This window comes from Fukomys damarensis, unplaced genomic scaffold (assembly GCF_012274545.1).
Source record: "Fukomys damarensis isolate Sample0158 unplaced genomic scaffold, DMR_v1.0_HiC HiC_scaffold_8, whole genome shotgun sequence".
NCBI lineage: Eukaryota > Metazoa > Chordata > Mammalia > Rodentia > Bathyergidae > Fukomys > Fukomys damarensis.
Genome location: NW_022900920.1, coordinates 7022851 through 7047494, shown reverse-complemented (window position 1 = coordinate 7047494; position 24644 = coordinate 7022851). Strand labels below are relative to the sequence as shown.

Sequence of the window (24644 nt, the reverse complement as noted above, 5' to 3'; positions counted from 1 at the left end):
TCAATGCAATCCCAATTGAAATTCCAACAGTATATCACAGAACTAGAGAAAACAATCCCAAAATTCATTTGGATCCAGAGGAGACCTAGAATAGCAAAAGCCATTCTAGGTAATAGAAACATGACAGGGAGCATCACAATCCCGAACTTAAAACTATACTACAAAGCCACTGTGATTAAACACATCATGGTACTGGCAAAGAAACAGACTCGAGGATCTGTGGAATAGATTAGAAGATACAGAAGCAACTCCAGATGTACTCAGCTACCTCATCTTTGGCATATAAGCTAACCATGCTTACTGGAGGAAAGCCCTCTTCAATAAATTTGTTGGATTTCAACCTGCCAAAGATTAAAACTAGATCCCTATCTTTTACCATGCACTAAACTAAAATCCAGGTGGATTAAAGATTAAATATTAAAACAGAAACACTAAACTTGCTGGAAAGTAAGTTAGGTAGAACTCTCGAAGACATTGGAAAAGACTATGAACAAATCCTCAGTAGCATGGGAACTAGCTCAGAGATTCAACAATGGAGATCTCATCTTATTAAAAAGTTTCTATCTACACTGCAAGAGAAACCACCAACAGAGCTAAGAGTCAATCTACAATGTGGGAAAAAATTTTTACCAGCTGTTCCTCAGACAAAGGTCTACTATCTAGAATATATAAAGAACTCAAAATCAGACTCCACCACCACCAAATATAAAGACCCGATTCAGAAATGGGCGTCTGAAATGAACGGACATTTTTCAGACAAAAAAGTAAAAGCAGCAAATAAACATGAAAAAATGTTCTACATCACTGGTCATTCAAGAGATGCAGATGAAAACAATGCTGAGATTCCACCTCACCCCAGAAAGAATGGCTGCTATCAAGAAATTAACCAATAACAAATGCTGGTGAGGTTGTAGGGAGAAGAGAGGCCTTCTCTATTGTTGGGAGTTCAGGCTGGTGCAACCACTGTGGAAATACCTCAAAAACTAGAATTAGAAGTCCCATTTGACCCAGCTATTTCCCTGCTGGGTATCTTCCCAAAAGAATTAAAAGAATCACCACAGTGATATATGCATATCCTAGTTTATATAGCAGCACAGTTTTTAATAGCTAAAGCTTGGAAACAGCCCATTTGCCCCATCAGCTGAAGACTGGCTAAAGAAGATGTTGTTTTTCTTTTCTTTTTAGTACTGGGGATTGAACTCGAACCACTGAGCTAAATCCCCGGCCCTGAAGATGTGGTTTTTCTATAAAATGGAGTACTAAAAGAATCAACCATAAAGAATGAGAAACTAGAGCCCTTCATAGGAAAATGGATGAATATTGAGGCTGTACTCTTAAGTGAAATAAATAGGATACACATGTCAATACCAAATAGTTTATCAGGTGTGAAAAACTAAAAGTGTAAGATCCAAATTGTATAACTGATAATGTTGAAATAGGAAGAAAAGGGCTAATGGTGTAAGGGAAGTGGGGACGGGAAAGAAGGGAAAAGAAAAAATACAGAAAAGGAAAAAATGGAAACAAAGTCTTTGTAAATAGGGACGGGTGGAGGGGGAGAAGGGAGGGTTGGGTAATGGAGAAAAAAATAAACCAAGATACATCATGTAAAGTTACAAGGTCCCAGTGATGAATATGACTACTGTGTGCCTAAAAAGTACCAATAAACTTAAGGAAAAAAAATTAAAAAGCTTCTGCACAGCCCAGGAGATGAACCAGTGAAGAGAAAACCTAAAGAATAAGAAAGAGCCGGGCATGGTGGCTCATGCCTGTAATCCCAGCACTTGGGAGACTGAGGCAGGAGGATCACTGTGAGTTTGAGACCAGCCTGGGCTACATAGTGAGTTCCACGTCAGTCTCAACTACATAGTGAGACCCTGTCTCAAAGAGAAAAAGAAAGAAACTTTGCCAGTTATTCTTCAGACAGAGGACTAATAATCTAGAATATCTAATAACTCTTTAGAAAAATAGGCTCCCTAAAATAAAGCCCAAACAAACTATGTACAACCAGGCTGGGGATTTAGCTCAGTGGCACTGCGCCTGCCTTGTGATCACAAGGCCCCAAGTTCAATTCCCAGTACAAAAAAATTATGTATTTGTATTTGGTTGTGCTTTTTTTTTTAACCCAGGGATTAAACTCAGGACCATGTGCTTGCAAAGTAGGCAGCGGAACCACTGAGCTACATCCCCGTCCCCAAAATGAATACATAATTTTTTTCTCATTGAATTTATTGGTACATTTTAGGTATATAGTACAGTTATATTCATCATTGGGATCTTGTACCTTTACATGACAGGTCTTGGTTCTCATTTTTTCTCCTTGTCCCTGTCGTCCACTCCCTCCTCCCTTCCCTATTTACAAATACTTTATACGTAATTCTTAAAAGAAGTACAAATGGCCAATAGATACATGAAAAAATGTTCAGTGTCTCTTGTCATTCAAGAAATGGAAATTAACACAACACCAAGATTCTGTTTTACTCCAGAAAGAGTGCCTGTCCAAAAATTTAAGAATTACAAAAATAACATGCTGGTTAGGTTGTAGGGAAAAAGGAACTCTTACATTGTTGGTAGGAATGTAAACTAGTACTACCACTATGTGAAGGTTCCTTATAAAAATCCAATCAGATTTTAAAAATAGAATTTCAGGGCCGGGGATTTACCTCAGTGGTTCCGCAAGCACAAAGACCCAAGTTCAATCCCCAGTAACCACCCCCCATAGAAATTCTATTTGATGCAGCTATCCCCCTTCTAGGTATCTTCCTGTATGACTTGTGTTTAGATGTCCCTTATTCAGTCACTTTCTTGAATTCTTTGTGCAGTGCTAGGCTCAAGGGCACTAGGATTAAGGGTGTGTGTGCTGCCCATCCTAAGTGGTCTGCTTAAAATAAGAACAGAAAGATTCTGTTGAGGGCCCTCTTTTGCTCTCTTGTTGCTTTTGCTGTCTTCAGCATACACTGCTTAAATATCACGTGGTTTATTTTTATGAGACACTTGAAATATATATATATGGGGAAGCAAAATAGAAGATAGATAAATAGCAGGGAAATGTTCAGATAATAACTCAAATTACCTGTTCTGTTCCTTCAAAATTATTTAAACACATTGGAAAAGTGATGCATATTGGGGTCATACTCTTAAGTCTTGAGATAAATAAGTCACACATGTAAATACCGAATAGTTTCTATGGTGTGAAAAACTAAAAGTGTAAGTAAGATCCAAATGGTGTAACTGACAATGTGAAATAGAAAGAAAGGGGCTAAAGGTTTAGGGGAAGTGGGAAGAGTAGGAGAAAGGAAATAAGGAAAAAGAAAAAATATGAGAAAACAAAAAAATGAAAAAGTTTTTGTAAATAGGGAAGGGGTGGAGGGGGTGAAGGGAGGGCAGGGGTATGGGGAAAAAAAGAGAACCAAGACCTGTCATGTAGAGGTACAAGGTCCCAATGATGAATGTAACTGTACTGTATACCTAAAATACCAATAAACTCAATGAGGAAAAAAAATTATTTAACATATAAGCTAATTTGTTTCATTCATGCTACTAATTTCTCTTTCATTGAAAAGAAAGTTTTGTGGTATTTGTTTTTCTTATAAGTCTTTATGTTTTGTACTCTGAGTAACTACTTTAAGATTATGACAGTGTATTTATTAACTGTTATTATTACTTTGTTATGAAGCTTTTTTTTCCATAAAAAAATAAAGTACACAGTTGAGCCATGTATGGTGGCTCACACCCACAATCCCAGCACTGTAGAAAGCTGAGGCATGAGTATGGCAAGTTTGAGCCCAGCCTGTGAAAACCCTACCTCAAAATAAAAACATAAAAAAACTGGGGATGTGGCTCCCTGTGAAAGCCCTTGGTCCTGGCTCCAATCCACAGTACTGCAAGGAAAAAGCGTACAATTGAATGGCTTTTTAAAGCATGTCCACAGAGTTGAAAACTAATTTTAGAACACTTTCATCATCCCTCCCCCAAAATCCATTAGTAAGTACTCTTATTCTCTCCTCCCTGCACTTTACTTCCTGTTTCTCTAGTTTTGCCTATTTTGATGTTTTTGTATAAATGGAATTATATATAAGATGTGGCCTTAATTGTCTGGCTTTTACCACTTAATGTTTTTAAGTTTCTTCTGTGTTGTAGCATGTATTAGTTCTTGCTTTTTTGGATAAATACTATTTCATTGTATGAATATATACCACATTTTATTTACCCATTCATCTATTGATGGATTGGCTTTTTGTTTGTTACTTTTGGTACCAGGGATCGAACAAGGCAGGCACCAGAACCATTGAGGTAAATCCTCAGCTAGATGAATTGTTTTTACTTCTTAGCTATTATGTAATGCTACCGTGAACATTGTTCAAGTTTTTGTGTAGCCCTGTTTTCTCAGGTCTCTGGTATATAACTAGGTGTGGAATTGCTTGGTCATATGGTGGCTAGATCTTAACTTTTTCTTGTTTTCCTGTACTGGGGGTTGAACCAAGATCTTTGCACTGAGCTACATTCCCGGATTCCCAGACCTTTTTTTTTTTGCTTTTTATTCTGAGAAGGTTTTGCTAAGTCACCTAGTTAGGGCCAAAACTTGCAACCCTTCCAACCTCAGTCTCAGAGTGCTGGAATTACAAGGTTGTACCACCATGCCTAGCTTATGATCAACATTTTTGAGGACCTGCCCAACTATTTCACAGAGGTCCTGTATCATTTTACTTCCCACTAATAACGTATGATTTCTCCACATCCTCACCAATCCTTATTATTGTCTAATTCTAGCCATTCTAATGGTTGAGAGACATAGTAGCTCATGCTTTTAATCTGTTTCTAATAATTAATAGTGTTGAACATTATTTTCTGTTTATTGAATATTTCTATTATCTTTGAAAAAATATCTACTCAAGTCCTTTGCCCACTTTTTAATTGGCCTATCTTTCTGTGGTAGAGTTGTTGATTTATGTTTTCTGGATGTAAGTCCCTTATACACATGATTCGCAAATATTTTTCCCATTTTTCTGTAAGCTGTCTTCTTACTGTTGATTATGTCCTTAAATTCACATGAATTTTAGATTCTGTGATTGCCAGGTTTTTTTTCTTTTCATCTGCTTTTAGTGTCACATTTTAAGAAGCCATTGCCTAATTCAAGATCACAAAACTTTGCTTCTGTTTTAAGACTTTTATAGCTTTAGCTATGTTTAAAGTTTATACATTTTTAAATCTATTGTTCTATAAAATTATGTGTAATTTGTATGTAATATATTTGTATATAATTGTTATATGTGTTATAAATAAGGGCTGAACTTTTTTCTTTTGCATATAGGTAGTTGTCCAAGCCCATTTTTTGAAATATTATTTTCCCAATGAATTGGCAGTTAAAAATAGATTGACCTATTTTCAACATTCTGGTCAGTATTCGGGGAAGATGAAGCAGGAGGATCACAAGTTTGAGTCCCCTGGGCAACTTAGCAACAGCCTGTCTCCCCACCCCTCAAAGAAGAAAAGATTGACCATAGATATAAGACTCTCCATAAGCCTGTCCCACACTGTGCTGATTCCTCTAATTTTATTTGGTTCCTGTAGCTTTGTAGTAAGTTTTAAAATGAAGAAATGTGAGGGCCGAGTATTTAGCTCAGTGGTTCTGGTGACTGCCTCGCAAGCGCAAGGACCTGAGTTCGATCCCCGGTACCAGAAAATAAATAAATAAAATGAGGAAATGTGAATTCTCCAATTTTGTTTTTTATTTCCATGTGAATTTTAGGATTAACTTGCCAATTTATGCAAAAAAGGGAAAGAAGGGCATCAGATTTTTATAGCACTATTACCTATCCCTTAAATTTATTTTGTTTTGTTTTGTTTTGGGTTTGTGTGTGTGTTGTTTTTTTTTTTTTTTTTTTTTGGTACCGGGGATTGAACTCGGGTCCTTGCGCTTGCAAGGCAGGCCACCGAACCGCTGAGCTAAATCCCTGGCCCTATCCCTTGAATTTATGAATAAATTTGGAGAATATTGCCAACTGAACATTGAGCCTTACAGTCCATGATCATTGGCTATCCTTCCATTTACTCATGTTTTGTTTAAATTTTTTTTAGTGTTACTTAGTAGTTTTCCATGTATAAACCTTGGAATTCTTTGATTAAATTTATTCTTTAGTATATCACTCTTTGTAAATAGAATTTTTTTTCTTGAAATATTGGTAGTTCATATTACTAAAATTGATTTGTGTACTGACGTTGTACCCTACTTTGCTGAACTTATTATTAGCTCAGCGTGTTTTGTTTTGTTTTCGGTGTGGTGTGTCCATCCCGTGGGTTACGGTTGGGTTGTGTCAGTTTGTGTTTGGGTTCTGAACGGAGATGACTTTTGCCTTTGGATAATCTTCTTTAAAGGCATATTTAGGAATTTTGTGTAAGTGTGTATGTACATGCATGGGCTGGTGGAACATTTTTCACTTTTCTTTCTGTAAATGTGTACTAACCTGGAGTACTCTATGATTGTAGTCATGAGTGTACGTGGAAGTTCCCTGACATACCTAACACTTTCAGTAAACTCTGTGTTCCAGGAAAGCAGGTCCTTATTCTGGATAAGTTCCTATTACAGAATTTTTGTGAGGGAGTTGTGATCTCAAATTTCCTTTCAGTGAAGTTTTTAGAATTGTTGTGTTACTGTTTGAGTCCTTCCAGTGTACATATATTCTGATATGGGCTGCAGAGTGTGAAGTAATGCCCCTACCCTCAGTCCTCCTGTTACACACTTACAGCAAAGGGAGACAGTCAGTTTGGTAGTGGTTACCAGAGTTTTAGGGTTGGCTGAAGTTGAGCTTGCTGAGTGGTGCACAAAGAATACTCATTAAAATGAATTCAGGATAGTCTGAAAGTGTACAAGGGAACAAGGAGGAAATCTCACAGGTGAGCAGGGTTGAAGGGAGCAGATGGCAGGAGTGGCCAGTTTTCATAGTAAAAAGACAGGGGGAGTGTTGGAGGAAAGGGAAGCTGCAGTAGAGGGGCTTGGAGGGTAGGAGCCAGAATCAGATCATGGAGAGCAGAGCAGTGTGGATGAATTCAGGTGGAGATGGATGACTGGTATCAAAGTGACGGTAGAGAAGATGCAGCTCCTTACAGAAGTGTGATAGATGCACAAATGGGCATGAACTCCAAACATGCACGGTGGTCACCCTAAAGCAAAATTATCTGTAGTACTCTTATTGCGGGCAGGGCAATGTAGTCCTCAGTGCCTTAATCCCTCCAAGGTAATTGCCACCCAATTCTGACCTTGTAGATCCCCTGTGTACTTCCGCACTGGGTCTTAGACCTGTGGTCTGCCACAGTGCTATGAACTTAAAAGTATCTCCTAAAACCCCAGTGTGGGAAACTAAATTGGTAGCTCAGTAGTATTGAACTGGCACCATGAAGCTTTGCGCATGCATGCACTTAGGCTATAAGAGTCTGCACCCACTTCCGTGCAGTCCTCCACAGCATTTGTCAGAGATACCGTACACAGGTTCTTCAGCACAGCTCACACACCGTCCTCCTTATCCCTTGTTATGGAAAGAACATGAACATATGTGCAGTCCACCACATTCAACAGGGAAGTCTGAAGTGGACTCTCCAGGCTGCTGGTGACGGCTAGGTTTGATGTGATCTAAACATTTATCAGAAGGTTAGGAATGCATCAGAACAGTTTGTGGCGCTGTTCTGGGTGAGTAGAGACCCAGTACCACCAGGGGACAGCAAGGGGTTGTCAAGCTGTGCTGTGTACAGGCACTCTAGTAGGAAAAATAGAGGCAGGCCGGGCGTGGTGGTGCACTCCTGTAATCCCAGCACTCGAGAGGCTGAGACAGGAGGATCACTGTGAGTTTGAGACCAGCCTGGGCTATGTAGTGAGTTCCAGGTCAGTCTCCACTACATAGTGAGACCCTGTCTCAAAAAACCAAAAAAAAAAAAAAGAAAGAAAGAAAGAAAAGAAAAATAAAGACAGGATCGAATCTCCTGTAAGTACATGGTGATTTTGAAATACCCAGTTCCCTGTGTCAGTACTGTATTTATGCTTTTAGCATCAGTCTTATTTTGTAAGACAGTATCTATCAAATAAATTGATGTTGATAATTTAAAATTTAATTGCTTTTGTATTTTGGGTTCAGAGCTTATTTAAGCTTTACAAAGAGTATTTTTAATTCTAAGCCCATACATATTTATGTGACTTAATGAAGGTTATTTCTCAACACTGGCAATTTTGGGTGTTTCTTTTTTAAAAGATTCAGTCCAAGCTGGACCTGAGGGCTGCACATCTGTAATAGCATTACGGGAGGCCAAGGCAAGTAGATTCAAACCCAGGCTAGGAACGTAGCAATACTGTCTCAAAAATCAATCAGTCTGTCAAACAAAGGGGCTGGGGATTTAGCTCACTACAAAGGTCCTGGGTTCAATCGCCAGTCCAAAAGCAAAAACAAAAAAATCTCAGTCCATTTTAATTAAATTTGAAAATCATTGATAGCTACAATACCGTTAATTATATAATATTGTATATCCTCTGACATAGGTTTAGTCTCTTTTACTCCAGTACAGAAAATGTTCATTTCATTTGAGCACATTAGGTTATTTTGGGTAATTTAATAGTGATGGAGCCAGATGTGGTGGCACATATCTGTAGCCCCAGCACTCAGGAGGCTAAGGAGGGAGAGTTACCAAGAGATTGAGACCTGCCTGGGCTGAATAATGAGTTCAAGGCCAGGCTGAACAACATAGCAAGAACCTGTCTCATGAAAAAGAAAAAATGATGGAATGAATGTATAGTTTAGTAATAGAGGGTTTGCCTAGCATGCTCAAAGTCCTGGGTTCACTATCCAGCACTACAAAAACAGATTGAGAGAGGAGCTTCTAATAAAAGCAGCTTAATCCTTTCCCAGAAATTTTGTTTTTTGTTTTATTTTGTTTTTGCTTTTATTTTTAAGAAAGCAATCTCAACGGTGGAATTGGTTGTGGAATCAGTGAGCAGTGCCAGATATCAAGATCACTCTGCAGATGTTAGCAGGAAACTGCGTTTACAAGTAATTTGGTTAAAAGGTTTCTGTAGACTTAAAAATTGCATTTTCTTGCCATTTTTGTGAGGGGGGTTTCAAATATTCTCAACCTTTAGGTCTTTCTTAGATACACTGTTTACATTAGTTGTGTAGTTTTGTCTTCGAAAACTTCCATTAGTGATGCTGAGTAGAGTAGCCATTCTGCATGCCTGTGCATTGGTGCCTGGCAGCAGGGATGAGTTTCTTAGTTGATCCAGCCATTCTTGAAACTGCAGCACTTCAGACTGAGGTGTAGTATCTAATTGTGATCACAGGATTCACCCAGCCAGCCCTCTGTGCCTGGAACTAGTGCCCAACCTACTTATTCAGGCAGTATGACACAGCTGAGCTGCAGACCAGGTTCCTCCAGAGTCCATCACAGAGTCTTTTCTTGAAAATATAAGATCTTTTTTCAAGGTACAGACCTGGGATATGTTTCTTGATGTAATAGTCTGTGTTACCCAAGTGTTGATGGTACACACCTGTATTAACAGCCTGAGAGGTTAAGAGAATTTCAAATTTGAACCCAACCTGGGCAACTTAGTGAGTCCCTGTCTCAGAATTTTAAAAAGAGAAAGAAAAGGCTAATGATGTAGCTCAGTGTGAAGGCCCTAGGTTTAGTCTTCAGAATTAGGGGGAGGGAAAAAGTCACAAATTCCAGATCTCTCTAAACCAGAGAATTTGCCTCAGAGAACCAAAGCACTTTTCCAGTGATTGTTTTGTTCTTTGACCCCCATAGTCTTTATTTCTGATGAGCCATGTTCCAGATCTTTGTGTTCTGGGCCAGAAGTCACAAGTATCTTACTGTCTCACTTTGTAATGTTATTATCAAAGGGACATTAATTTTATCCAGACACAGATATGGGATGTTTACTCTCTATACTATTTTGTATAGATGCAAACAAAAGTTACTATGTAGAATATTAAAGATTTACTAGACAGCTCAGTGTAGATAAATGCTAGTTTGCTAGGAGACCAGGCATTTGATCAGTAGAGTCAAACTCAAGACTCAAATGTGCTGATTTGCTTTTCATCCTAGAGCCAAGAGACAATTACTTGGTAACTATAAATTTGCCATGGAAATTTCACTTTATTCAGAGAGAACATTTTGTGTGTGTTCATCTTTTGGTTTTTTTATATTCCTTATGACTCCTCCCACAAACACAGTCTGTAATTGCTTCTGTATTTTATTGACAGCTGACATCATTTCAACTGTTGAATTTAATTACTCTGGAGATCTTCTTGCAACAGGAGACAAGGGTGGCAGAGTTGTTATTTTTCAACGAGAACAAGAGGTCAGTAATTTACAGTCCACGAATCAAATGAAATAATTAAACTGTTTGCATGTCACTTACAAGAAAGGAAGCAAAACTATTTCCTGTGTCTTTTGCCGCATTCATCCTATTGCATTGACCTTGTAGAATCTGCTTTCAGACCTTACCTCAAGGATAAGAAGATCTGTGTGTCACTGCCAGGCTTCCTTGAGTTCCTGGTACCTTCATCTAAAGTAGGGCAGAATCTTTGCCACACCCAAGGGTTGGCGAGGACTCAAGGAAGAATGGCAGTGGTGGTATTTGGAATGTGTGTGCTTTCCTCTAGTGATTAGCTGAAGAGGCTGTTTGGAAATCACTTGCTGCAGAGAAATGGGTGGGGCATAGATCCTCTCTGTAGAGACGAGTGCTCACTTCTTCACACTCCTGAATGTTTTCCTGTCCTTATGGAAAGGAGTTCACAGGTGAATTCACTCCTAAGAGAAACTCTTGCCCCTGACCCCACACCTCCATTTCTGGTAAGGTTCACCAGAGCTCTTAGTGATGATTAAGGAACAAGATTGTTATCTGCGTCTGGTACAGTGGCCTTTATCTGTAGTTCCAGTTACCTGGGAGGCTGAAGCAGGAAGATTGTGAGTTGAGCAGCCTGGGCAACTTAGACCTTGTCTTTTTAAAAAGTTTTTAATCCAGGTGTGGTGCATACCTGTAATTCCAGCACCTGGGAGACTGAGGCAAGAGGATCGCTGTGAGTTCGAGACCAGCCTGGGCTGTATAGTGAGTTCCAGGTCAGTCTCAACTACATAGTGAGACCCTGTCTCAAAAAATAAACAAACAAACAAATAAATAAAAATTTTAAAAAAAGGTTTTAAGACCTGGGGAATGTAGCTCAGTGTAGATCAGTTGCCTGGCATGAATAACTCCTTAAGTTTAAGAAACGGTGCAGGGTCTGAGGGAGTATCTGTGGTAGAATACTTGGCCTAACGTGTGAGGCCAATTCCTAACATCCCCAAAACACACGTAGTTGTTTTGTAAGAAAGAAGGTGAGAGAACCATGGTGCACCAAGCTCAGGGCCTCTGCAAAACACTGGTCTTGCTTTTTGTCTAACAGAGTAGAAGCCGAGCCCCTCCCCTTCTTATCAATTCCAAATTCTAGTCTCTGCGTTATTGCAAAAATTTGGTCAGAGACCCTTTGCTTTTCCATGTGGATCATATGTGCGTAGGACATAAGTGGTTCAGTACTGTTCCCTGCAGCTGGCAAGGGGGGCTTTCACAAGTGTGTAGGACAACCCCTGGACCACCGTGGGTCAAAGGATTGTTTGGTTTAATGGGAAAGGTGGGTAAAGCTAGATAAGTCTCACCAAAATATAGTATTCCTGGACAGGTTGGTAACACACTTGTAATCCCAGAACTTGGGAGGCTAAGGCAGGAGGATTGCCACAAGTTCAAGGCCAGCCTGAGCTACACACCAAACAAGACCGTATCTCAGAAAACCAACCAAAAAGAGCCAATTGCAACTGGCATTTTTATTGTGTCATGGATTTTATGTTTTGTTTTTTGTTTTGGGTTTTTTTTAAACTTTATGTTTTTATTAGTACACTTGTCTCATATATTGATCACATTCTGTTTTTTAACTATATTTTTTATTAGTACATAGTTGTCATACACATTGATCACATTCTCTTGTTCATGAAAACTTTTTAGAAGTCCTGTTTTGTGTGACTTGGGCTGATGAGAAATGCTTTTGTAAATAATATGTATATTTACTATCTAGTCTTTCTAAATCTGTATAGGAAATTTCATGAATTTATAATTTCATACCCTTATCTCAAAGGTAGATTATTACACAGTACTATTTAAAAACCATGTACCTTAGTTTCTATCAGTGTGATTATTGAACAAGTTGTTAAATTGAAAACTTTACTTTAGTTCTTTAAAAAGATTTGCTGTTGGGCCAGGGATTTAGCTCAGGATTCCGGTGCCTGCCTCATAAGCACAAGGACCTGAGTTTGATCCCCGGTACAAAAAATTAAAAAAGATTTGCTGGAAGTTTGAGGCCATCTGGAGCTATATAGTAAGTTCAAACCATCCTGAACTACATAGTGAGACCCTGTCTCAATGCCCCCCAAAAAAGTATTAGATTCAAATATAAAAGAAACTATGATTAAAAAGTCAAGTGTCTTATTCCAAATGTATTGGATATTGCTTTGTTTTAGTATTTAGTTATGGGATGTTAAATCAGGGTGTGAAACGATAGACTTGTACAGGAGCAGGACCCTAAGGTGTTTATATTTTTTTGTACCAGGGATTGAACTTAAGGACCTTGTGCTTGCAAGGCAGGCAACGGAACCACTGAGCTAAAATCCCTGGCCCAAAACCACTCTTGGTGTTAGAGCACACCTAGAAGGCCCACTGTGCAGTTAAGCACCATAGCCCCCAGAATCAGAGATGTCAAATATGCCTGTTAGAATTGTGGAAGCCTGGAGGATTGCTGATTTGTACCAGGGATTGAACTTAAGGACCTTGTGCTTGCAAGGCAGGCAACGGAACCACTGAGCTAAAATCCCTGGCCCAAAACCACTCTTGGTGTTAGAGCACACCTAGAAGGCCCACTGTGCAGTTAAGCACCATAGCCCCCAGAATCAGAGATGTCAAATATGCCTGTTAGAATTGTGGAAGCCTGGAGGATTGCTGAAATATAGTGCCCCAGTGGTGTGGAAGGGGAAGGGGCAAACTGGTAAAATAGGGAGTTAGGTTGATAGGGACCTGTTGGGAAGTTCTGGCTTTTTTTTTTTTTTTTAATAGGAATTAAACCTAGGGCCTCTGCAATAAGCTACATCCTCAGCCCTTTTTATTTTCAGACAGTGTGTCTCACTGAGATGCTAAGTTGCCCAGACTGGGCTCAAGCTTGCAGTCTTTCTGCCTCAGCTTCCCACAGTGCTGGGATTTCAGATGTGTGTCACTACACCCAACTTGAGCTGCTTCTTTCCTTATTAGTAGAGCCATTATCTGTGTTAAATCTCACAGTGAACTTTATGTGTAAAATGAAAGGATATGGAGTTTATGGGCATGACCCTACTACAGAACTCTGGTCTGCCCAGTCTCTCCCAAGTGTGCAGCTTCACCATGGCAGAGTCAGGTCATCCAGTTAAAGCAGATATCAACATGCACAGAAACAAAACGAGCCTTCCATCAGCTCCCTTTCCTGTTGTCCTGTCCTAGCAGCTGTAGCATCCATCCACTCTAGTCCCTGTAAGGCTTCCCTCAGTTCCCTCAGAATTCCTTTCCTCAGAGTGGGAGAGTCTCTTCGTGCACACTAGGGACTGATGAGCCCTTCCTAGTTGGCAACTGGTGAGGGAACTTGGGCTTGAGGAATTTGGGTGGGAGTTTTGAGAGTGGTTATGGTGGGGGTCTGCATTTCTCTGATTCCTGAGTAAAGTGGCCAGGGCAGCAGCAGGTAGCACTGATTTGTTTGTATCCCACCAGTTTCCTCAGCAAATGAATGTCACGCATGGGACGAAATTCCACAAATCTTTCTTCTGTAATAGTCCAATTTTGTTTTTCTCCTTTCCAAATTAGAACTGTGTTTGTGGATTGTGCTTCTTTGTAGAGAGGAGTAGTGGGGCATGCTCGGGGGGCGGCGGGATAAGCAGCTTAATAGCATTAAACCTCTGAGGTAGCATACCCAAGAAAACCACACAGTGAAAGGATTTTCATTTCCTTCTGGTGAGTGCTGAATTCAAGAAACATGCAGTGCTTAGAATCAGAGGTTCACATATTGTTTGTTTGTTTGTCTGTTTGTTTGTTTGGTTTTTGAGACAGGGTCTCACCATGTAGTTGAGCCTGACCTGGGATTCACTGTGTAGCCCAGGCTGGTCTCGAACTCACAGTGATCCTCCTGCCTCAGCCTCCCGAGTGCTGGGATTACAGGCGTGCGCCACCACACCCGGCTCCGACATATTGTTTTATAGTATCTTCTCATAATATTCTGTCTTAATTCAAAAATGTAAAGCACTCATCTTGAAAAGATTGTTCCGTTTCCTTGGCATACATACTAAAGCATTGAAAGTGTAAGATTTTAGATATTGGTTACATAGCAAGAATTAAACAAAATATAAAAAGAAAGAAAATACTCAGGACACAGATGATATGCCCACTGTGGCCTCTACTTCATTCTACTTTCTTCCTCATCTCACTTGATTGTACCACTATACTCCCAGAATTCCCCTTACTTGAAAGATGCTATATTTTTTCCAAGCATGTTTTTCTATTTTACTGTTAAATTTTGAATTATTTGTGTGTTAAATTTCTATAAGCAGCACCTTACTATGGATATCTTTGTGCAGCTTCTTCTTCCACATGAATTTGTAGGACCTATTGTTGCTGGTCCATGAACTTACTTGCTGCGTGGTTTGTATGTGTAGCTGTGCCACTGACCATCTGTCCTTTCTGCTTAGGTGTGCACTGTCTGCATAACCATCACAGAGGCTGGTATGACCCTATAACTTCGTCTACCTCCTCTTTAGCTATCTCAGGAGGTAGTCTGTCCCCAGGCCTAGGTTGCAAGCCTTGGTGCCTCTTCTGGCCCTGAGACTCCTTCACAGTTGTGCAGCTGCTGGGGAGGGCAGAAGCTGTCAGATGCAGCATGTCAAAATCAAATTGGGTCATGTTCCCACAAAACTGCTTATATACAGCAGTCCACAAATGGTAGACCCTGCCTAGAATAGATACCTAGACATGTGTGTTGTTGTTGTTGTTTTGGGGGAGGTTTTTTGTTTTGTTTTGTTTTTCTTTTTTGGTACCGGGGATTGAACTCAGGACCTCGCACTTGCCAGGCAGGTGCTATTCCACTGAGCTACATCCCCAGCCCAAGTTGTTAGGAAATACTCTTTATTTTTTCTGAATACATTAATTCTGAGTTTCACCCATTTGATATTTTTTTTTAACTTCTAAAAAAATGTACATGATCGAGCCAGGGATTTAGCTCAGTGTTGCTGCCCCCTGCCTGGCAAGTGCAAGGACCCAAGTTCAATTCCTTGTAACAGAAAAAAAAAAAAAAAGTTCGTGATCATTTGATATTTAAAGTGGTAGTACTGGGCCAGGTGTGGTGGCTCACACCTGTAATCCCAGCACTCACGAGGCTGAGGCAGGAGGATTGCTGTGAGTTCGAGACCAGCCTGGTCTACATAGTGAGATCCAGGTCAGTCTCAGCTACATAGTGAGACCCTGTCTCCAAAAAACATAAATAAATAAATACATAAATAAAATGGTAGTACTAAAATTTTCTTTTACTATACTTTATTCTTTGAAATATCTGTTATATTTCCTTGCAGAATAAAACTCGTCCTCATTCTAGGGGAGAATATAATGTTTACAGTACCTTTCAAAGTCATGAACCAGAGTTTGACTATTTGAAAAGTCTTGAAATTGAAGAAAAAATTAATAAAATTAGATGGTTGCCACAACAGAATGCTGCTCATTTTCTACTCTCTACAAATGGTAAGAAGTTTTCCTTTAAGTGGCTGTTTGACTTAGTATCATATTTTAAATTTTCTATATGAGTGAATTTCATTTAAGTCATTCTAAAAGTTGATTTTCCTTTAAACTTTACGTAGGGGGTAAATTACCAGCTAAAGTGACAAGTGATAGATTGAAAATTCAAAATATACCCCCATAATCCCCAATATTACATTCTCTGTTCTGCATGTGTTTGCATACTCAAATAATAGTGATGCATGTAATGTTTTCTTTTAATATAAAGATTGAGGTTTTTAATTTCAGATAAAACTATTAAATTATGGAAAATAAGTGAACGGGATAAAAGAGCGGAAGGTTATAACTTGAAAGATGAAGATGGACGACTTCGAGATCCATTTAGAATTACAGCACTGCGGGTATACACTGCATCTTCTTTAAACTTTCCGGCCCTTTCCAAATATTAATCAAGAACAGTGTTATATCAGTTATTTGAAGAATGCTGTTAAGTGAAATATCAGGAGCCCATTCATCATAATAGTAATCATTTTGTGTTGTGTGTTTTAAAGTGAGAGTCTTCAAGTCTTAACCAAAGCAAAAAGTCACATTATTCTCAGGAAATACAGCTAAGGGTGTAAGGGAAAAGCTCACTAGCAGGGCATTGCCATTCATTGAGACCCCCAGGGACTCAGTAGGCAAAAGGCCTCCAGGAGAGCCACGGGTTCCTGATATCTCAGTCTTCCTCCCTCCCTCCCTCCCTTCCTTCCTTGCCCCCTTTCCCCAGTACTGGAGATCAAACTCAGGACCTTGCATTTGCAAGGCAGGCACATTGCCACTGAGCTAAATCCCCAGCCTGACAACAGACCTCTTTTAGAGCAGCACCTGGAATTCAGAGCATTTGCAGATTACAAGATAATATGAATGACAGTGCTAAGGGAGTTTCAGGTAGCTAGGGCACATGCTGATGTTCCAGAATTCTTCACCTCTCTATGAATATTGTTACTTTTTTATGTATTTATTTTTTTGTACTGGGGATCGAACTCAGGACCTTGCACTTGAGAGGCAGGTGGCAGAACCACTGAGCCAAATCCCTGGCCCTGTTACTTTTAATTATGAAATTCTCTCCCTTTTGGAACCCCTGGGTGCAATACGAGGTGACCATATTTCATTTCTAATAAGTTTTTTTGCATTTCTGCATCTGTTGAGTAAAACTTAAAATCTGAATCTATAATCAGTGCACATATCAGTGGTTTCTTAGATGAAAATATGGTAAAGCATTTAAAAAAACTTGACTCCTACCCAGTTAAGTCTGGTGAGTCACAGGAAGTTCTGCCAGGGACAAAGCCCAACAGAAAGACCAGCGCCTGCTTAGAGGCGCTCTGGAGAAAGCTGCCTAGTCCCAGAGGGTGCAGGAGATACCTTGAAATGTTTGGGTGTCTGATTTTTCAATGAGGTTTGAGCACTGTCACACTAGTGTTCATTAGGGAAAGATTGCTTATCTAGGACATTTCAGAACAGTGGGTAAGGGTGCTGCCAGAAAGGGTGCTATACACAGCCCTTTCCCTGACACTTGCCAATAGCAGTGTGTCAGGCCTGCCTGCATAGTGGGCATGATCTATTTTGATGCCATTTTTTGAGCCATATTGGGAGGCCATTGAGAGCCATTTCTGTCTCTACTAACTGTAGACAGTGGCTTATAAACCAAGGGGGACAGTTTTTCTCAGACCTCTTTGAGGTTATCACCAGGTTTCTTATGACTTCTCTAAGACTGAGAAGTGCAGTGTTTAATACTAAACTGTCAGCCTCATGAAATGGAAAGTATCTTGATGGTGGGGGCTGCACTGGGACCATTCCAGTGCTGTTTCTCTCGCGCGCTGCCAGCAGGATCTCAACCCACATGTGCATGAATAGCCAGCCCTCTCTCAGCAGCCCAAGCCTCCCCATCAGACCCCTGCACAGCTCTGTGGGTTGAAATGCTTATTTTGGGAAAACTATAGGTCTTATTGGGCCCAGTGTTGGTTTTAATCCAGGCATTTGAGAAGCATAGTTTCTGTACTGGCTACACTGTGTAAAGGGACAGGGTTATGGGATAGGTAATTCAATTCCATCTGACCTTATCTGGGCAAGAGTCAGAAATGTTGCTGTTTTTTAAATATTTTTCTCTGAAGTTATTTCAGTGCCAGAGAAGGGTTTACTTAAAAGAAAGGCTCTACTAGGAATATTACAGTTGTCATGTGCTTTGATTAATTAAAGACGTGTTAGTCATGGCTGGGGTATGTGTATTTTAAGGAGAAATTCATTCATCTCACAGGCAGGCATGTGTTTTAGTCCTGTAGTGGTAGAACTGACCCTTTGAGTTCTAGGGCCTCTAAGGGTATGGTCTGCACTGGCTAAGTTACAAGGAGAGCTGTATCTCTCTGTATTTTTTCAAGGTCGTTTTTACGGAATTTAGTCAAAGAGGACTCAGTGGAGATATTTCTTACCAGCCTTCAAGACTCCCTTGTGGTGCCTAATTACAAAATAACAGTGAATACTATCTTTTTTTGTTTTTATTTTGAAGCTTCTGCTTCCCTTGCAGCCAGACATTAGTAAGGTACAGCCCTTTTCCTCTTTCCCGTGTGGTACACTGTTCCTCATGACCATACTCTTGCCTTTGTGTTTGCACACATGTTCTCTGTTCATTCACTTCCTCTCCCCTTTCAGTACAGCGGTGTGTTACCCAGAAGCCTCCCTTATTACACTCATCACAGAGGTGGAAGGAGTGGGGTGCCATTTTTGAGATGGTGTTTTGTTTTGTTTTGTTTTGTTTTTAGCATTTGATGAAGTATAATATACGTACCTAGATATGCATCTACCATGTGAGTGACTGTGAATGTTCAGACTGGACATGCCTATATAGCCAGCTGCTGATAGGCAGTGGAGCATCCTTAGCTCCCTGAAACTCTACCCTCCTTCCTTTCACATGCATACAGCCTCATCACTGAGGCCCATGTTGTTGGCACAGAAAACCAGATGCTGTGAAAGAGGAGGTTAGTGCATCCAGCTGCAAGGAGAAAGGACAAAGGGAGGGTCTCCACTGCACCTTCCAAGATGTTGCTGTCCAGTGTCTGGGTTGTGGCCATCAGAAAACAAAGGAAAGTGAAGCCTTGGTTCTCTGGAGGCAGTTAGGGTCATTTTATCTTCCTTTCTTCAACAAGAATGTGTCATCCCCAGTTTTGGAGACAAGGAGAAAAAACTTTAAATAGATAGCTATTTCATTTTGTGCCTGTTATCACAGCTTGACAAGTGGTTATCTGGGAGTGTTGCCTGTACAGATTTGCATTTGTCCCTTTTTATTATCTGCTCTGTGTGTTGTGACCTTTGTTTTGAATGCCTATTTCCTTCCATTTTTAGGTTCCTATATTGAAGCCCATGGACCTCATGGTAGAAGCAAGTCCACGGCGAATTTTTGCAAATGCTCACACATATCATATAAATTCCATTTCAGTAAATAGTGATCATGAAACATATCTTTCTGCAGATGACCTGAGAATAAACCTATGGCATTTAGAAATCACAGACAGAAGCTTTAGTATCCTTCACCAGGTGGTTGTCTTTGCATTTTTTTAAGATTATTGTTCAATTATATCTCATATACACATGTAGTCAGTCTTATATCTCAGAGTCTAATCTTTTAAGTACAGTTTTTAAAAAAGTAAAATAAATACAGTTTGCTGCTTAGTAACCTATAATGTAAGTTCTATGTGATTTAGTGTTCCTAAAAATAGACTCCTTTTCTGCCTTGGGGGAAAGTTCTCTATAAGGGGATTGACCTGAAGCTTATGGCTCATGTGATTCAGAGACAGTGATATTTGAAAAATCAGCATTGCATGTTTTTTCTTCTAAATTTGCAAATAGGCAATAGAATAGAAAATGTGGCTTGTATTATAATAGTGTTTGGTTACACATGAGAACTCTGTCCTGTTGTGGCTCAGCCACTTGTCTTGCCTTGGGCTCCTGGAATGCCAGTCCTTGCTTACACCTCTTGCCCTGCAATAAACTGTACAGACCCTCCCCAGCTTCGCCGTCTGGAACTCTGGTAAGAGATCGAGCCACCCACTCACAGTGGGCCTCTCCCAGCCCTGAGGGGCTGCCTCAGTGTCCATGGTCCTCAACCCTCATCCAGGTCCTCCTGAGTGGTCACCAGGATTATGGCTCCTGGGAGCTTTTCCATTATTCCATCCTGTGAGCTCTTATAGCCACATCTCTCCCAGACCCCAGTTGTCTTTTTTTGTTTGTTTGTTTCATTTTTCTTTTTTGGAGGCAGGGTCATGCTATACAGTTCAGGCTGACCTCAAACTTATTCGCAGTGATCTTTATGCCTCAGCCTCCCAAGTACTGAGACTACAGGGATGTGCTACGGTGCCCAGTTCCACCTGTCTCCTTGAGAGTCATCAGTCTCTGTCCGTGTCCCCTCTCCTGCTACAGCCTACACACTGAACAGCCTGACTCTGGGCAGCTATAAAGCTCTCTGGGTCACTATCCCTTGCTCTGGTATCTAGTGATTTGTGCTGTGGATTTAGTTTGTTAGTTTTCTCAGTTGGAAGGTATATCTCCCTATGCAAATTAGCCCAGAGCTGAATTCTTTCCTTTCTTGTTATTTTGATTGACTGATCTCTGTGTTTGACAGTTTTTGTTGGCATTGTTCTCATGACTCAGAACAAGCTCTTACCTATTGTTAGAAAAACAGTGTCTTGGAATTTGGCAACATTCTTGTGTTTGTAATTATTTTTGTATAGGGGTATTTGCATAGGTAGCACTCAGTTACCTTTCTTTCATATGTCATTCAGTGTGCACTGTCTTGTGATTAGAGACTTCATAGGACAGTCACAGCAGCATAATGAAAGCAAGGTTCATGTCTGGATCTACCCTCTCTCAGGTACATCCTGTAATCCGATTGCTGCATCCATCCAAAGCCTGCCAATTGTGTGATCAGCCCCTTTCATGCTGGTCTCTTAAACTCACTGCATGTTTCCTCCATGTCTTACTCATTTGGTGGGTGGGGTATAGCTAACCTCATCATCCAAGCGCTGTGCCTTAACGCTGTGCTCCAGACATCGTGGATATCAAGCCTGCTAACATGGAAGAGCTGACGGAAGTCATCACCGCTGCCGAATTCCACCCACACCAGTGCAATGTGTTTGTCTACAGCAGCAGCAAAGGGACCATCCGGCTATGTGACATGCGTTCCTCTGCCCTGTGTGACAGACATTCTAAGTGTAAGTACCTGATGCCACTTAACAGTATCATTTAAACCCTTCTGTTTCCTAGACAGTAACCCATATGCACTAATGGAGGTTTCTCTTGCCCTTCTCACATCCAGGCAAATATAGGGTGCCCTGCCTTTGAAAAGCCTGAGGGCAGCTCTGCTGTTAGTCATTCATTGCTCATGGGGAGTGGAACTTAAGGTCTTGTTCCTGCAGGTGATCATTCTAAACTGACTGTTGTGAGGCAAGGGCTTTTGGTGCCAGTAGTTTATTTCTGCCTTGGATCTCAGTGCCTCGTCTGAACACTTTCCAATCTGAGGCCATATGAAACCATTTGTGATCTCTATCTGTGTACTGGGACCTGGGTTGCTACTGCCACTGTGCATTTCACCTGTGACCATCCTCAGCTCTCGGTGTGACCTGTGTTCATACTGAGCTTTGCTAGATTCAAAGCCAGCTCCATGGGGAGAAATTCTACATTTTATTTCACTGAGCCTTGAAGTTCCTTCTAGTTGATGAAAGTAGGTTTTGTTTATAGTCATAAAGAACAGGTTTGTGGACCGGGGATTTAGCTCAGTGGTTCCACTGCCTGCCTTGCAAGCGCTGGGACCTGAGTTTGATCCCCAGTACCAAAAAAAAAAGTTTGTCAGTCAGGGTGACATAAGCATTTAGTCCCAGCTACTCCAGAGACTGAGGTAGGAGACCTTAAAAAAAAAAAAAAGAATAGAATAGGCTCAGTCTGGAAAATACTATCCTATGTTGTGTTATGCAATATGCATCCTGGAAACTTTGCTGACCTTTCCCAGTACTGATAGGGGTAACTGTAAGTATGCCAGCACCAACAATCCCTTAATGAAATACACTTGCTAGGTAGTTCTCAGCAACCTTCTGCCTTCTCTTTCTTGAGGCTGAAGTCTTTTTAAGAATTCCATGTAACTTTCAGAATTACTGCAATGAAGAAGAAATATAAACATTTGCCTTTTGTCTTCAAGATAACATTATTAAGAAAACAATTTTAGATTTTAAGAGTAGTTTTTGACAGCAAAGTAATTTAGTTGAATAAATGCTAAATGTTACACTAGCGGGTTTCAGGTTAACTTCCAGTGTAGAGCCAACAAGCAGTATAGGTTCATTTAAGTCACAGTAGAACATGACTGTGCAATATGCAAAAGAGCCTTGTTGGCTGACTGGCTTTGGCCAGTGGATCCACTTGAATGTTAATAGTGAACTTCCATATTGCCAGGTTAAGAGATTAGAGATCAGTCCAGCAGACCTACAGCCTGGCCCCTTCTGAGACCTGCTCTTTATCGGGTATCATCTTCCTGTGATGGACATGGATGGAGCAGGACATTGTATGATCTGGCCTGATGCCATGAGGACACAGGCATCCATGCAGTAATGGTTTCAGTCTCATGCCATGGTCCTGAAACTGGTATATATCAGGATGCTCTAAAGACCTTGCCCATCTGATTTTGATTCCAAATCTGCATGAAATTTGGATGTCTGTGCTTCAGGTGTTCACCGAGTATCCACAGCTCTTACCTACAGTATTGGGGGAAAAAAATCAAAATTTAGAGAAGGCCAAAAGGTCAGGAGATTTAGTAGTGTCAAAGCTAAGTTCTCCAGGGTCTCAGTGAAGGTCCCAAACTACTTGAACTTAAAAGATCTGTCCTCTCATTTGAAACAGAAGCTGGAAGTATTTTGTTTTGTCTTTCAGTTTTTGAAGAGCCTGAAGATCCCAGCAGTAGGTCCTTTTTCTCAGAAATAATTTCATCCATCTCTGATGTCAAATTCAGCCATAGTGGTCGATACATGATGACAAGAGACTACCTGTCAGTGAAGGTGTGGGACCTTAACATGGAGAGCAGGCCTGTGGAGACCCATCAGGTGCATGAATACCTGCGAAGCAAGCTATGTTCCCTGTACGAGAATGACTGCATCTTTGACAAGTTTGAGTGCTGCTGGAATGGTTCAGACAGGTGAGTCTGCATCATGTCAAGTCACTGTGAATGACTGCTGATTCCTCAAGGTCTCCAGTAAGGCTTCAAGACTGGTACTCATACCTAGTTGCCACTGGGGGCCCAGGGTTGCCACTGTCCAGAGGAGCAGAAGAGGAATACTAATAGGATTGTGTTTTCTAGGCCTTCTGTTTGTTTGCTGATGATAGCAGTTAGAGAAAAAGGACAAATTTCTCATTTCATAGTTCGTGTACGTTTAGACAGAAGCATAGCATAATATGCATATTATATAATTGATTGCAGCTGTTTTATTACACCCAACTGAAAAAGGAAGGGGTAGGAAAGTCCCTTGCTTCGTTGGCATGGCCACAGTTAGCCTTCACATTTGCAGAAATGTGGAGAAGAACACCATCAGAGCTCACTGCCCATTGTTCTGTTCTGAAGTGCTGCTTTACTGTGTAGTGTGGGAGTTACAGGACCTCCATAATTTATTTTTTGTATATTCTTTAAGTGTTATTTCCATTGCTGCTGAGAGTTAGGTCTTTAATATACCAAAACAAAAGCAAACCACCCATTTCAGACAATGGAAGGAGATTATCTTACTTTATGTAGAATATTTATTGAGAATATAAGTGAACAGGAGTTCACTTATTGGTCACAAGTGGCTAGGCATTCAAAGCACTTCAGCATAATAAGCACATAGAAATGCTTACTGTGCCGAGCATGGTGGCACACACTAGTAATCGCAGCACTCAGGAGGCTGAGGCAGGAAGATTGCTGTGAGTTCGAGGCCAGCCTGGGCTACATAGTGAGTTTAGGACCAGCCTGAACTACAAAGGGAGACCCTGCCTCAACCACCCCCATTCCCCCCCCCCAAATGACTTCAGAGCCCTACAGAGGCCTCAGGGACACATGAATATCAGGAAGCTGTACCTCAGTCTCCACAGCTCAGTGATGGGGCTTGGACCCACACAAGGTTTTATGAGGAAAGCACCCATCTAAGTAGGCATAGTTTACTAAGACCTTGGATTTGGGTGGCTAGAAATCTCCTGAGATGTGTTCCCAAAGATTATATTAGCTAGTCACTCACTATGGAAAAACCTTACACTCGAGTTTAATGCCATTGATCCCCAGTACATAATACATACATACATACATACATAAATGTTTAATGCCAGCCAGGTGTGGTGGTACACACTTGAAATTCCAACACTCAGGTGACTGGGGCAGGAGGATCACCACAAGTTCAAGGCCAGCCTGAGGTACATAATGCGTTCAGGCCTGAATTACAGAGCAAGACTCTTATCTGAAAACAACAAAAGTTTAGTACAATCTTGATAGGTTACTTACGTGGGTCTGGGGCCACCATTCAGCTGTGGAAACTTGAGGCTGTAGCTAGTACTCCTGAGGCCAGCCCAGGGCTTTTGAGTCATTTTCCATTCTGAGTTCAACTCCTTCATTTCTTTTCTTCACCTTCACACTGAAGAGTTGGTACCTCCATGTGGACAATGTGATTAGCATGTGGGAACAGACCTATCACAATGTTTTATAGACTCACTTGCTATCCTGGAGTGTTTCACAGAGAGGCCAAGGACTGTATTTCTCAGGTTAAAGCAAGCAGCATGAGCTTTGTGCTAGCATAGGTTCCCACAAGGC

General features: G+C 40.7%; 1 protein-coding gene across 1 annotated transcript in view; it reads left to right on the top strand.

The window, feature by feature from the left end:
- Positions 1-24644, top strand: part of Ppp2r2d (protein phosphatase 2 regulatory subunit Bdelta) — a 48034-nt gene that overhangs the window by 15882 nt on the left and 7508 nt on the right. The window contains exons 2-7 of the mRNA XM_010620552.1: positions 10239-10336; positions 15643-15808; positions 16091-16203; positions 19178-19355; positions 20878-21042; positions 22748-23009. Coding sequence (XP_010618854.1) covers positions 10239-10336; positions 15643-15808; positions 16091-16203; positions 19178-19355; positions 20878-21042; positions 22748-23009 — 982 coding nt within the window. The remainder of the gene's footprint in view (positions 1-10238; positions 10337-15642; positions 15809-16090; positions 16204-19177; positions 19356-20877; positions 21043-22747; positions 23010-24644) is intronic.